General features: G+C 53.8%; 1 protein-coding gene across 1 annotated transcript in view; it reads right to left on the bottom strand.

Annotated features, from left to right (window-relative positions):
- The window catches only part of LOC102517316 (maestro heat-like repeat family member 5), a 62,509-nt gene that overhangs the window by 11,567 nt on the left and 35,830 nt on the right, over window positions 1–15,112 (bottom strand). Inside the window, exons 18-21 of the mRNA XM_032467548.1 lie at window positions 13,671–13,820; window positions 12,703–12,857; window positions 2,324–2,483; window positions 1,006–1,205 (exon numbers count right to left, since the gene is read on the bottom strand). Of these exons, the coding sequence (XP_032323439.1) occupies window positions 1,006–1,205; window positions 2,324–2,483; window positions 12,703–12,857; window positions 13,671–13,820 (665 nt within the window). The remainder of the gene's footprint in view (window positions 1–1,005; window positions 1,206–2,323; window positions 2,484–12,702; window positions 12,858–13,670; window positions 13,821–15,112) is intronic.

The following is a 15,112-nucleotide window of genomic DNA, read 5'->3' as shown; positions in this document are numbered from 1 at the left end:
CTCAGAATGCAACCTCGTGCAGAGGGAAGGCAAGGCCGCCAGCCCAGGCTGAGAGACAATGACCCTCCCACACGAGTCCTGTCCATGCTGGTCCCTCATGGGGGGCAGAAGAGGCCAGCAAACACCCATGACGTCAGAGCAAAAATGTGTCAAGGTCCAGGGCCACGTGCAAGGGGACCTAGAGGGCATCTGCCTCCAGGGGCAGAGTGGTGGCGGGGCCAACACCCTTGTTGTTCTACAGGCCCCAGCTCAGCAATGCATGGACATTCTGTGAGGCTCAGGGGAAGCCTCTGACCCTCTCTGAGTCTCAGTTTCCTCATCGATAAAAGGGGAAGACAACATTCGTTTTGCAGAATCCCTGCAGGGACCACATTTGGGTAACACATGGTGTGCTGTTGTGGGCACCTGGAGTCCCTGGACGCCAACAGTCATGGGCTTTCTCTGCTGCCAGGCACCCGTGGTAACGAGGAGGCAGGGTGCACGCTGCCCCACCTCGCCCCGCGCTCACCACTGCACCGGCCACAGCGGCTGTTTGGACTCATGCCTGTCGGGGATTCAGTTGTGTCCCCAGCACTTCTGTCGAGGTCCTAACCCCGGGTATCTGTGAATGTGATCTCGTTTGGAAGGAGGGTCTTTCCAGATGGAATCGAGTTAAGATCAGATCATTAGGGTGACCCTAATTCATCACGACTGGTGTTCTTATAAGAAGAGGGAAATTTAGGCGCAGAAACACCCAGTGGAGACGAAGGCAGAAGTGAGAGGGATATTTCTAGCACACAAGGAGCACGGCGAACGGCGGGAGATGCCAGAAGCCTGAGGGGGCAGGAGGAGCCGCCCCTACGGGTTTCAGAGAGCACGGCCCCCCCAGCCCTGGATTCCAGGCCACTAGCCTCCAGAACTGTGGGGGAAAACGTCTTTGCTTTAAGCTGCCCGGTTGTGGCACTGCGTCGCTCATCCCCGGGAAGCCGGTGCGCCCCTCTGCCCGGGGCGGGGCCGAGGCCTTACCTCCGGGGGCTGGGTGTGGCCGCCCCCGGGGCCTCCGGGGCCTCCTGGGCCTCCTGGCCGGGCGGGGGCTCCTGGGGCAGGTTCAGCTCCAAGACGTAGTGCACCTGGGTGAGGAGGGCCAGGAGCAGCTTGGGGTAGGCCTCCTGCACGGCCTTCTTGAACTCTCGGGCGAACTGCAGCTCATGCAGCGTGTTCATGGCCTGTCGGGGCGGAGGGGATGCTGAAGGGACCAGGCCCGCGGATCAGCCTTCCCACCAAACCCACGCCCAACCGCGCCTCCCTGTCCCTGCCCACAGCCTCCAGGACCCTCCCTCAGGGCGTGGCTCTCCCTTTGGACCATCCACGCCTGCACCCCTCCCGGCAGGCCCGGGTCCTCCCTCTCCCCCACCACCCTGCCCTCTGCGCTCAGTCACTGCCTCCTGCCTGGCCCCTCTGCTCCATCACCCTGACAGCCAGTGCTCCCCCAGCACAGAGCCTGGCACACAGCAGTGCCCAGTGAGTGACTGATGGGGGACAAGTGGCTTTGGAAGGCAGAGCTACCTGGAGAGGAATTTGGTCCAGACTATTCTCAGGGTGGGGGGCCAGCACTGAGGAGCCATGATGGGGGAGGGCAAGGGCTTGGGGCACGGCGGGACCCAGGGAAAGCCATTTGGCTGACCCCAGGCTGAATGTGGTCTCCTAGAGGGAGGGTCCGGGGGCTAGGGGTGTCAAGGAGCAGGGCTGACGGAGGGCGGGCCAGGAGGCAGGGTTCAGACGTCACCCCCTCTGCTGCAGGCAGCAGCTTGTCTGGGGGGCTCGGGTGGGAGGGGCAGCTCTGTGCTCCAGGCCGCGGCTCTGGGGCTCCAGGGTGGGGGTGCTTAGCCTGGAATAAAACAGCTGGGGAACAGCTGCTGCCCTGTCGGAGTCCAGGCAAGGGGGCAGGTGTGGTGTGTTAGGGAGTGAGCCCCCTGTTCCTGGGGATGTGCAAAGAGGGAAAACTGGGGGATGAGGGTGGGTGATTCCTACAGGAGTGTGGGAGCCACTGGAGCAGCCTCTAAGGTCCCCCCAGAACCCAAGCTCACGTACCTCCCCACGCCCTTCCTCTCTGCCTGATCCCTGCTGGAGTGGTCCAGAGCCCTTGGCCCAGAAGTGGGGCACTGGGCTTGGACCCAGCGCCTGTGTGGTCACCCCCAGACTGGGCTCTGCAGCCTGGGTATGGGGCCCCTCCTCCCTGAGGCCTGGAGCTCAGTGAGCGCCCCAGCCCGGTGTCTGGCTGAATGCACAGTGGAGGCAGCCGGGCCCAGCTGCAGGGGCGGGGGGCTGGGTGGTAGAGACTCACGGCCAGGGAGCGCAGGTAGGCCTTCTCCTTGGGCTGGGGGCTGCTGTCGCCGGCCCTGGTGGGCAGGGGCCGCTCCTGCAGCCAGGCCAGCAGCATGGCCAGCACCAGGCGGCTCACAGGCTGCTCGGCCCCCAGGGCCCTCCACAACTGGAAGGCGTGACTGTGGGCAGAGAGGGGCCGAGAGGGCAGCACTGAAACCCTGGCCTGACCAGGCTGGGTCCCCCGCCGGCCACCGTGACCAGGGTCCGGGGAGGAGGCTGCCGGACAGGGCAGGTTGGGGAGGGGTGGATAAGAGCACCTGGAGGTGGGGGGGAGGGGCCCGAAGAGTGGGGGTGGGACAGGAGTGTGCGCCGCCTGGGGGACTCAGCAGAGACTGGGCCTGCTGCCCTGGTTCATGTTCCTGGGTCTCTCCACCTTCCAGGTCTCTCCTCCAGGCCCTTCTCACCCCGGCTGCAGACTCTGACTCGGTCTGTCACCTCAGTGACTCCCAAATACCGCCAGAACAAGTCTTGCTGGTGCCTAGAGCTGTCACTCTCTGACCTCTGCCCTCTGACCTCTAGTGCCTGCCTGCTTTCCTTCCTCTCCTGTCCCCGGACCTCCACATGTGCTTGGAGAACTCCTCCTCACCTGACCTATTCCTACTCAGCCTAAAGTTGCTTCCTCCTGGAAGCCTGCCGTGGCTGCTTCTTCCTAGGCCTGGGTTTGCTGGGGTCCAGCTCCCCTGGGCCCAACCTGGGTCAAGTTAGGGGCCATCACTGGTGTGTGCAGAGCTTTGCAGTGTCCTTGTGCCCATTTTGTAGATAAGGAAACAGAGGACTAGAGACAGGATGGACCCTGATTAGGGCCCTGCCTCATAACAGAGAGCTGGTATTGGAGGCCAGGCCTGCCTAGTCCCATGGTCTCTCCACCTGGTCCGAGGTCCTGGCTCTGTGAGACCTGGGGGACACGGTGGGCACTGGAGCTCTCTAAGATGTCAGCGGCCACCTTGTTTCCTGTGCTAGGTGTCTTTGGGCCTGAGTCTGTGTGGAAGGGCTTGGGGAGCAGGAGGGACACTGGAATGATGGGGTGGGGGCTGGGAGGGCACAGTTGGGGCTGGATGAGCTGCCACCTCCAGGTTTAAGACAGACCCAAAGGTGGCCCTGCCCTTGAAGCCACCTCAGTCCCATCTGACCCTGGGCTGGGTGGGCTCAGAGGACTCTGGGAGACTCCAGAGAAAGTCACCAGCCATTTGGAAGGAGAGGGTCCTTTGGAGTCAGAAGGGCCTGGGCTCAGATCCCCGCTCTGCCCCGTGCTGGCTAGGTGACCTTGGGCAAGTCACTTCACCTCTTAGGGAGGGGGGCAGCCTGCCTGGAGAGGCTTAAGTGAGATGACCCTCCAGGGGTGAGGGTGCACAGAGAGCCAAGACTTCTGTTTTGCTCCCTGTGGGCATCCATCACTTGGTCGGCACCTGCGTGACCAGCACTGTCACCGTCAGGCAACGTCCCAAGGGACCAAGCAGCGATGGCCTGGGAGTGACCCCCTGGGGTCTGACAAGCTGCAAGCAAGGGTACGTCAGACACTGCACCACACGCATAGAGCAGGGGAGGGAAAGGGGTGGCAGCGGGACACATCTGCGGTGGCATCAGTTTCAGGTCGCGCTGTCAGGAAGGTGTCATGCAGAAGGGGACGCCAGCAGAGAGCTGAGGGTGCGAGGGGAGAGGCGTGCAGCTCTGAGGGCGAGGGGAGAGCCTTCTGGCTCTGAGGCAGCAGCATTCTCGTGTGTTCAAGCGCCAGCATGGCCGGGGCGGAGGGAGCAGGGGGAGGACGGGAGGACAGTGAGGTCATGAGACAGCGGCATGACTTGTTGGCTGCAGTAAAGGTTTTGGCTTTGACTTTGAATGAGGTAGGGGCCACCGGAAGATTTGGCGCAAAGAAGAGACATGCTCCGACTCATTTTTAACTCTGGCTGCTGGGCGGGAGGGCTGGAAGCAGGCCAGGGCACCCAGCGGCAGCACGCATGCCCTGACTGAGGCAGCGGCGGCGTGGGGCTGGGGGAGCTGCAGGATTTCCCAGCTGGCGGGTTATAGGGGTAGAGAAGAGAGTCAAGGTTACAGCAGAGCTTTGGCCTGAAGCCGGAGGGAAGGGGTCACCTCGTCTGGCCCCGGGAGCAGGGCCGGGGGGGGGGGCCGGGGGGTCTGGATGTGTCAAGTGTGTGATGCCTGGGCATCCCAGTGCCGCCACTGGCCGGGGTGAACATTCAGGAGATGCCCAGATTTAGGTGCTGTTTAAAGCCCCGGGAATGGAAGTGGCCACCAGGGAAGGGAATGTAGCTGAAGGTGAGCCCTGTGGCCCTCATGCTAAGGAGTCAGGGGGACAGGAGGGGCCAGTGAGGAGGCTGAGCAGGAGCTGGGGAGGAGAGCCTGGCTGGTGTGGGCTTACGGGAGCCGAGTCAGGAAGGCGTTCCCAGCCCGGGAAGAGGCCCACGAATACGTGGGCAGTTAACGTTCGGCAAAGGCGCTAGGATGTGCAGTGCGGAAAGGACAGGCTCTTCCGCACGTGGTGCTGGGAACACTGGACGGCCACACGCTAGAGAATGAAACTGGACCCACAAGTTAACTCAAGATGGGGCAAGAACTTGCACAGAAGTCCTGAAACCACACAACTTCTAGAAGAGAACGTAAGTGAGTAAGCTCCTTGATGCCAGCCGTGGCGATCAGTTTTCTGGGATCTGATACCAAAAGCAAAACTGAACAAGTGGGATCATGTCAAACTAAAAACTGTACAGCAAAGGAGACCATCAAAAAAAATGGAAAGGCTGCCTACGGAGTGGGAGAAGGTATGTGCAGAGCATGGACGTGAAAAGGGGGTGCTATCCAAAATAGATGAAAACGTACACAACTCAGTAGTGAACGGGCAGACGGCAAACAACCCTCCCCACAACAATCCGACTGAAAAATGGGCAGAGGGTCTGAATAGACATTTTTCCAAAGAAGACACACAGATGGCCAACAGACACACGAAAAGATGCTCAGCATCACTAACCATCAGGGAAATGCAAACCAAAACCACAGTGAGGTATCACCTCACACCTGTTAGGACGTCTGTTATAAAAAAGACAAGAAATAAAAAGTGTTGGCAAGGGTGCGGAGAAAAGGGAACCCTTGTGCACTGATGGTGGGAATGTAAATTGGTGCAGCCGCTATGAAAAACAGTATCAAGATTCATCAAAATACTAAAAGTTGAACCACCATATGGTCCAGCAATCCCCCTTCAGGGTATATACCTGAAGAACACGAAAACACTGACTTGAAAAGATACACACACTCTTGCTGAGAGAAGCGTTGCTTACAACAGCCGATACGGAAACAGCCTAATTGCCCACCGACAGATGAATGGATGAAGAAGATGCTATATATATATAAAATGAAACATTATTGTGCCATAAAAAGGAGGAAATCTTGCCATTTGAGACAACACGGGTGGACCTTGAGGGCATTACGCTAAGTGAAATAAGTCAGAGAAAGACACATACCTCGTGATCTTGCTGATATGTGGAATCTAAAATGAAAACATCAAACCATCAAAACCAAACAAACAGAAACCAGCTCAGAGACACAGAGAACAGGCTGGTGGTTGCCACAGGTGAGGGGTCAGAGGTAAGCGACATGGGTGCTGAGAGCCAAAAGGAAAAACAAACTTGCGGTCATACAATAAATGTCACGGGGAGACAATAAATGTCACGGGGAGGGAACGCGTGGCACGGTGAGCACAGTGTAGCATGTATCTGAAAGTTGCCAAGGGAGCAGACCTGGAAAGTTCTCATCACGAGAAGAAAAATCTGTAAGTAAGTATGACGATGAATGTTAACTAGACTTACCGTGGTGATCATTTCAAAGAAAAAGAAAAAGAAAAAAGAACTCCTAGCAGTGAAAGTGGTCAGAGGAGACTGAAACGCGTATCACAAAGTGACAGAGGCCAGCCTGAAAAGGCTACATCCTGTATGAGTCCGACTCTATGACTTTCTGGAAAAGGCAAAACCATGGAGACAGTCAAAAGACCCGTGGTTGCCAGGGGCTTAGGGGGAGGGAGGGTGTGTTGGCAGAGGACAGCGGGTTTTAGTGGGGGACGCTATTCTGCGTGGCACCGTAACAGTGAATGCTTGCCATTGTACGTTTGTCCAAACCCATAGGATGTACAATGTCAAGACTGAATTGTAATGTGAGCTGGGGACATTATACGAATACTGGCCCATCGACTGTAACACACGCACCACACTAAGGCAGGGTGTTAACAAGAGGGGAGACTGGCAGGCGAGGGAAGTGGGCGGGAACTTTGCAATTTCTGTTTACTTTTTCTGCAAACCAAACACACCTCCCAAAAAAAAAGTCTATTAAAAAAATGGGAACAGATACACCACGCAGTAAGCACTGAAGAAGGGAAACTGGCCTCGCTAGGTTTATATTAGAGCAGACGGTCCAGATCCAAAAATCTGTGTTAGTATCAGGCCAGTGGAGAAAGGATCCGAAGATTACAAGCCACGTGATGCTCTTCATGTACAATTATAAAATCTACAGTAACATTTCTGAGGAATGTGTTTAGATGTGATCACACTACATAAAAAGAAAACAAAAGGTGACCCTCGGGGGGGTGAGCCAGGGGCATGGAAACCAGTGATGGTGGGTAACCCTGTCCTTAGACATAGCTCATAACCGAGCCCTCGCTTTCGGACGAGTGATGGCCTCGCTGGGGTGTGTTGGGTTACTGAAGAGAATCCCTGCTCTCAGGAAAGAGCTAAATGAAAGCAGACCACGCACAGGGCGATGATGGACGTGGGGGGCAACCCAAGGATCACTCCTTGTCCAGCTTTGAGGGCCAGTCCAATAAAAGCAGTCGTCCAAGAGTGAAAGAGGAAAAGGTGAAAACGGGAAAGCTCGGCGACATGATTACGTAGATTCTCTGTAAGGATTGTGCAGAAATGCGAAGGGCCACGGAGGGCCATGACAGCCCGGCAGAGGGAGGAGGGGAGGCCCTTCTGTGTCAGGGGAGGAGAGTTAGTTAGTGTACAGTCATAGGCATTCCAGCCCTGGGTGCTGGCGCCGGGACAGACCCAGCAGAGGGCGCCGAGCAGAGGACGCCGAGCAGAGGAGTCCCCAGCTCGCGGCCCTCGGCTGCAGGAAGGAGGCACCAGGAGCTGCAGGAACGCAGGGGTCGGCGTAGGGTGTTCAGTAAATGATGCTGGTCAGATAGATGGAGCTGGAGCCCGGCTCACATCTACACAAACAGCCCTCCTCGGTGGCTGGAGGCCCAGATGAGGAAGGCAAACACTGGGACTTTTTTTTATAAGATAACGTCTGAGAAGGACGGAGCCCAGAGCTCCTTTTCCATCAGAGGACCTAGGAAGGGAGAGAAGAGGAAAGCCGCGGAAGTGGAAGAAAATACTTAACATGGCAATCAGCAGAGGACTCACATCCAGACGACGTAAAGAATTCCTAGTGGGCGGGTACAGCTCAGTGGTGAAGTGCATGCTTAGCACGCGCGAGGTCCTGGGTTCAGTCCCCAGTGCCTCCTTTAAAAATAAACAATTAATTAAATAAATAAATAACCCTAATTATCCCCCTAAAATTAAAAAAAAAATTCCTAGAAATAGATAAGCAAAAGAGGGACAACCCAAACTGAAAAATGTCTAGGACCCATGTCTTGTAATAGCCTACAGTGGGAGAGAATCAGAAAAAAGAATATATTATATATTATGCAGATTGTATTAAAGGGAAAAGTAGAACTCCACCACACTGCGACTTCAAACACCCAGACTTCACCTTCAGGAAGACGCGGTTGATCTTAAGTCTGAAAATACAGACCAACAAAAAAGAGAAGGACCAGGCAAACCAGAGCACTGACCACAGGAGAGGGGCTGAGAGGTATGTGAGGGGCAGCCATCAAGACGCACAGCTTTGGGAAGAAAAAAGGAGCATAAAAGAAACAAGTATCCTTTGAAAGTGGGTTGGTGAAGGTAAAGCAGCAAAAGAGGAAAAAAATTAAGGCCCTGCAAGAAGAAAAGAGCACCCCCCCAAAAAAACTGGAGGCTGCATCACGCTCTCACCTGCCACCAGAAGCAACAGCCTGTGGTCTGGACTTTGCTGTGCCGACAGAAGAGGGTGCCATGGAACTTGAAATCCTGCAGAACACTCCAACAGAGTTTTACATGAACAGGAGAAAAATTAATAGATCCGTAGAGTTATTGCAACCCTACCCCCAGAGAACCACCACAACAATAAACAAACACACATCAAATGAGAAAATTCCTACCCCGAACCACCACTATGATGCAGTAAAACCTGTAAGACAACACCCGGAAGCAGGCAGATATACTCAAGCAAGCCTCTGAAGGCAAGAAAAACCACCTTGAATTATAAATTCAAAAAGGATGCCCCCCAAAAGCCTCTAATAAGAAAGGAAAAGAGAGTTGATTGAATTCAGAAGTGAAAAAAAAAAAATCAAGGTGCGCAAGAGATTGAATTGAAAATTTAGTAAGGGGCACTGGGGAAAAGTAAAACGGCTACCAAGAGGATAACGATGCATTTAAGAGAGGAGTGAAAAGGACCACAGAGAAAGTGGTGGGAACGGAAGAGCGGTGGGGAGGAACAGCATTTGAACCGCGGGAGTCTCAGAGGACGGAAAACAACAGAACAGGACTCGTACTTCAAACTGTGACAGGAGAGGAATAGGTGAGGGATGTGAGAGGGAAACCTTTCAGTCAGAAAATAAATAAGTTACGGGGACGAAATGAACAGCGTGGGGAACACAGTCAATGTAACATCTTTGTGTGGTGACAGATGGTAATGAGACTTACCCTGGTGACCTGGTGATTGTTTTGAAATGTACAGAAATATCAAAACACTATGCTGTGTACCAGGAACTAACGTAGTGTTGTAGGTCAGTTATACGTCAAAACAAACAAACAAGGCAGGGACAGCTCAGTGGTAGGGTGAGTGCTTAGCAGGCACGAGGTCCTGGGTTCAATCCTCAGAATCTCCAATCAAGAAGCAGATAAGTTACACCCCCCCTCGACAACAGCAACAAAACCTTTAAAAAAAATTGGCTGGTCTGCAGCGAGATGTGCTGAAGTGTGAAATGCACACGAGCTTTCAAAGACTTAGCACCTAAAATTAAAAAACAAAACAAAACAAAACATTTAAAAACAAGCAAACCCATAGAAAGAGACCAGATTTGTGGTAGAGGTAAGGTGGGGGGAGGGGGAATTGGACGAAGGTGGTCAAAATGCACAGACTTCCAGTTACAAGATAAGTACTAGGGACATAATGTGCAGTATGATAATATAATCTACATCAATTAATTAATTAGGGTGCAATCTATATTAATAATATTAATATTATGTATAAATATAATAGCATATAATGTATGTTACAGATGAAAGTTGTTAATAGAGTAAATCCTAAGAGTTCTCACCACAAGGAAAAAATTCTCCTTTCCTTTTCTTTTGTGTCTGTATGAGGCAACGGTTGTCACTAAACTTACTGTGGTCGCTTCATGATGTATGTAAATTAACTCATTACGCTGCACACCTTAAACTCATACCGCACTGCGTGTCAAGTGTGTCTCAATAAAACCGGAAGACAAACAATTACAACCAAGAGAACATCTCAGAAACAGCAACAACAAAAGACTTAAATCTGTATGTTCAAAGGACCCACCATGTACCTGGGAAAATTAACACAGAATGGTCAGCTCTGAGACATTTCTTAGTAAGAATGTTAAATTTCAAAGATAAAGAATAAAATCTCCAAGGTCTCCAGGCAAAGAGATCGAATAGCTTACAAGGGCAGAAGTAAAAACACACTGTCAGACCTCCCCCGAACAAACCAAGGCAGTGACTGAGCAGCACTAAAACAGATGATTAATAAAAGAACATGTGAACCAAGGATTTTATATCCAGTCAAGCTGCCCTTCAAGTAAACAGCTTCCAACATAAAAGAACCTAGGGTTTTCTCAATCCAGGGGTCTTCCTGAGGGGTCTGTCAGAGGATGAGCTTCGTCAGGCTACGAGAGGACTGGAAATCTTTGGCAAAGGGACTGAGAGTGAGTACGTACTGAATACAAACACACGTGGGGAGGGGGATGGGTGACTACAGTGCACATTTTGACAAAGAAGAAATGTACAGCTGAAAACACAGACGGATAAAGACGATGATAGGAGGAAGACAGATGATCTCACTGGTTGTTATGTGGGCAGTGGGCGGGGGTTTAAGGACGTCAGTAAAGATGGACAAATCAGATATTAAAAGGGCAAATAAGAAAACGAGAGACTAAGGGCATCAGAATGGGCTAGGAGTACAAAGGTAACACCTAGCGCAAAAACACAACCCTTCCTAACTGAAAAAGAACAACTAAAGACCAAAGAATACACGTCTCATAGAAAAAAAGCAGCAAAACAGAGACCCCAAACCCACACACAGTCACAAAGCATAGTGACAGAGTTGAGGTTCAGCACATTAGTCATAGCAATACATGTGAGTGGACTTAACTCACCTATTAAAATAAAAAGATTTCCAAGTTGGATCACAGATCAAGACCAAATTATACGCTGTATATAAGGTGATGCCTAAAACAAATGGATTCTGAAAGGTTAAAGTAAAACCACGGACAAGGGCCTACTGGGCAAGCGGGAAGAAGTAGGGAAGCAGAGGCAGCGTCCAAAGCGCCAACCGGGACGAGGCAGCGCGCGCCTTAATGCTGGAAGCCCCAGTTCATAAAGAAGACGTAACATGAGCATGTACGCACCGAACAACGCGGCGACCTTAGGAAGTGAAAGCTGCAGGAGAGGGGAGGACGCACAGACAGGAGCACATTGATAATGAGAGACTCTAACACCCCACTCTCAGCACAAGACAGGGCAAATGGACCCAGTTTAGGTAAGGAGGCAGGTGACCTGGACACCACAATCAACAGGGTAACTCTTGTGGATATACAGCAAGTTCTACACCCGATAATAGGGAAAAGCACCTTCTCAAGTGCCTGCGGAGTGTGCACGGAAATTGCTCCAAAGGTCAGCAAGCTCCATAGAGCGGAAACGTTAGCCTACACTCTCTGATCGCAGTGCAGTGAAACTAGGCATTACTGACAAAAACAAAGAGGCCCTTCCCCGTGGAGATGAGAAAGCTTGCTGACAGCAAGGCTTAGGTGCTGAGAACTTGTGGGATTTCTCTTCTGGTGGCTTCAGGGTTTTTCAGTGGGACAGAAGCAAGGTTGGCAGCTGAGTGTGAACAGAGGGGAGAGGTGTTGGGGGCTGAGCAGAGGGGAGGGGTGGGGAAAGGCAGCTGGCTTCCAGGAAGCACTGAGGGCAGGGCCCGTGCAGGTGTGTGGCTGGGAATTTGAAGGGCGGGGTGTGCGTCCTCCCGGCGTTTGGCTGCACAGGTGCAGGTGTGGAGTAGGTGAAGCCAGGTTGAATGGGAGTTGGGTTTTGCCAGCTGAGTGTGACAGAGGGGACAAGGGGTTTGGGGTGTGTTCAGGGAGTTACTTTAACACTGGAAGATGGAATCCATGCTGGCAACGAGGGTGGCGAGCACAGGTGAGGGACTGTGTGAAGGTGGGCAAAGCAGTGAACGTGGAGGTCCCAGAGGGCAGAGACTCACTGGGGTGCAGAGGGTGTGAGGTGGGAGGTGGTCAGAGGCAGGGGAGAGATGCTTGAAACTGGAGATGACTGAGCCAAGGGTAAGACTGCGGAGCTGAGGGAGGATGGAAGACAGGCTTTCTGGGAGAGAAGGGATCCAGGCACTGAGAAGTCAGGGTAAAGGAGAGATGGGGAAATCCCCAAGCTCAGGGCAGGGACAGTGGGCTAGAGGGTGTCTGCGACCAGGCGTTACATCCTCAAGGTCCAAGGAGTGACCAGGGCAAGCACGTGGTGGAGGGGCAGCAGGTGATATAGACTGAAGACCTGGGGTTCAGAGCTGAGATTTTAGGGAGAAAGCACCCCCTCAAGCTAAGGGGTCTCGGGGCTGTGGTGGCCCCTGGGGAGCCAGAAGGGGGTTCCTTGGAGGAGCAGGAAAGGGCAAGGCTTTGGTGTTGGCCTGGGGTCTTGCCAGGAGCACCCTGGGTCCTGGGACCCTCTCCATCAGGTGATGGGTGGTCGAGGCTAGGGCAGGGGTTGTGTTACGGGGCCCCTGAGAGAATGAATGGCGAGCGGTGCCTCCCCAGAGCCAACTGCGGGAGGTGCACAGTAAATGAGTAAATGCATGGCTCCCTCCCAGCCCCCCGCCCTGTGGGGTCCGCTGTGGGCTGTGAGGGTGCAGGCGGGAGGGCAGAGCTAGGGGAGGAGGCCCTGCCCCCTGCTGAGGGGAGGATGGAGGGTGGGCAGGAGGGGAGGGAGGAAGGGGGCTGGGCACCTGTCCAGGGGTATGGAGAAGTCCAGGAAGGCGGCCACCATCTCGGGGGTGTGGCTCCGGGCCAGCAGCGTGATGGCCTGCAGGGCGTTTTCCTTGGCTTGGGGGATGCGGACGGAGCACAGCCGCAGGTGGATGGCCCGGCTCAGGCTGGCAACCTGTGCAGGGAGGAAGAGTAGAGGGAGAGGGCCTGGTGAGCCTGAATCGGGAGGGAGGGCCTGCCCTGATGGGCTTGGAGCCCCTTCAGATATGGTGCTCTTCTGATGGGATCGCACAGCCCTGTCCTGTGTGTGTGTGTTGGCGGGGGGTGGTTCTGAGCAGGAAGACACAGACCCAAGAGGGAAGTTTGAAGGAGGAGGCACTTCCCTGCCCTGGACACCTGGTCAGAAGTGGGGTCCCAGGCTGATGCAGAGACAAGCCCACTACCTTTTGCATGGCATCTGGGGGCATCCAACTCTGTCCAAATGTTGCCCAGTTGGTGGAAGGTTCACACGCAGCCACCTCCTCATCTCCTAAACACCACTTTGGCGCCTGCTCTTCTGTGTGTCTGGAAGGCCCCTCCCACTTCCACTCTTGGGTCTCATTACTCACCCATTAATGCCCAGCTCCCAGAGGGTCCTGGCTGAGCCTTCTCCCACTGACCTCCCTTTCCCATCCTAGGGCATGGGACAGCTGGTCAATCAATTCATATCTGCACCAGACCCTGCAAACACCACCACTCAGCGCTCCAGGACACCTGCTTGGGCCATTCCCTTATTCATTCATTCATTCATTCATGTGTTCACTCATTGGAACCTATCAGCATGGTTGCTGCCATGCGGAGGGGAGGGTCTGTGTCTGCCCCATCAGGCCCCAGCTCAAGGACATCGCCTTGGTGCAGAGGCTGGGTCCCCAGGGTGCTGACTGCTGGGCCTGTCCCTCTGCCCCTGCCCTGTCCTGGCGGACCCTCAGCGGGTACCCCAACCCCTCACGGTCTCCAGCTTGGCCCCGTGCTCCTGGATGACAGTGAGCAGCATGTTGGCGGCCGCCTGCACGCGGAAGGGGCTGGTGGAGCCCAGGCCGTCGATGGCCGTCCAGACGAGGTCGGTCAGCTCTGCCATCGTGAGATACTTCATGGCCTCCTGTAGCAGCAGGAGTGGAGGCAGCCGTCACTGCAGTCACCTGTGCTGGGTGCCGCTTCCCCGCCTCCACTCTTACCCCTTTTCTCACTCCCAAGACTCTGAGCCCTTCCAGAGGCCTGAGCCTCACTTGCCTGCATCCCCCAGTGGGTGCGCGCATTTCGCAACCTGACCTCCTGCACATTTTTCTCAGCTGATCCCAGACCAGGGGCAGGAAAAGAGGGCATGGTGCCCTTCGGAGGGCAGGGGAATGGCTCCTTTTCTCATCAGATTCCTCTGCTTGTCCCAGGACATACGTGGCTGGGCCAGCCTCGTCCGCCCCGTCCTCACCCCATGGGCTTCCTCATCTACTAGCCTCAGCCCAGCTGGGAGCCCCCCCCCCCCCGCCAGGCCCCTGTCCTTGTCCTTACAGCGCTGTAATCAAGAGCAGCTGAACTTCAGGGCTTTGAAGGAAATTTAGGGTCACCTTGGCCAACTGCCAGGCCTGGACAGGCGTGTGGGCTGCCCTCCGCAGGGCCTGCCCGGGAGCCTGCCTCTGCTGCCTGCCCACGTTCTCCCTGGAGTGGCTTTCCAAAAGTCCAGGGAGGCGGGTGTCACCTCCAGCACCCAACCATGTGCCATTCTGGGGGATGAAGGGGCTCTCAGGAAATGCAAGGTGCGGGGTGGGATCCCTGCTCCACAGCCTCAGACCACAGTCTCCTAGAGGCAGAACCTTCTGGGAAGTCTCAGAGCAATGCTGCCCAGTACGGTAGCCACCAGCCACACAAAGCTATTTAAATTTAATTTAATTAAAAAAATTTAAAATTCAGTTCCTCAGGTGCACTGGCCACATTTCAAGGGCTCAATAGCCACACACGGACAGTGGCCACCTTGAACAGTGCAGATACACCTACCTGTATCGTTCCAAAAAGTCCTACTGGAAAGCTCTGCCTCTGAGTGTCTGATAATCAAAGGAAGACAGAATGCTGGTGATGGAGTGATTGCTGGGCAGCCTGATAGAAAGTTATGATGCTTCCAAGGTTGTCAGGATGGTGAAATGTTTCTCTGCATGTTAGGGTATATGTTGAGATGTTTGAAAGTCTGTTAGGATGTCTATATGTAAATTAGATATAAAAATAAATGTTAAGTAATGGATGTTAGAGTATTTATTAGAATCTAATAAAATTTTGGTAAAATATTTGTGAGAATATTAGGTTATTAGTTGCTGGTTAGAATGTTAAAATAATTTTAATGGAATATTTATAGCTAAAATAACTTTGTGTTAGAATATTAAGGTATTATAAATCTGGTTACAA

This window comes from Camelus ferus, chromosome 25 (genome assembly GCF_009834535.1).
Source record: "Camelus ferus isolate YT-003-E chromosome 25, BCGSAC_Cfer_1.0, whole genome shotgun sequence".
NCBI lineage: Eukaryota > Metazoa > Chordata > Mammalia > Artiodactyla > Camelidae > Camelus > Camelus ferus.
Note: the sequence above shows the minus strand (reverse complement) of the source record. Positions and strands in the feature narration are given on the sequence as shown.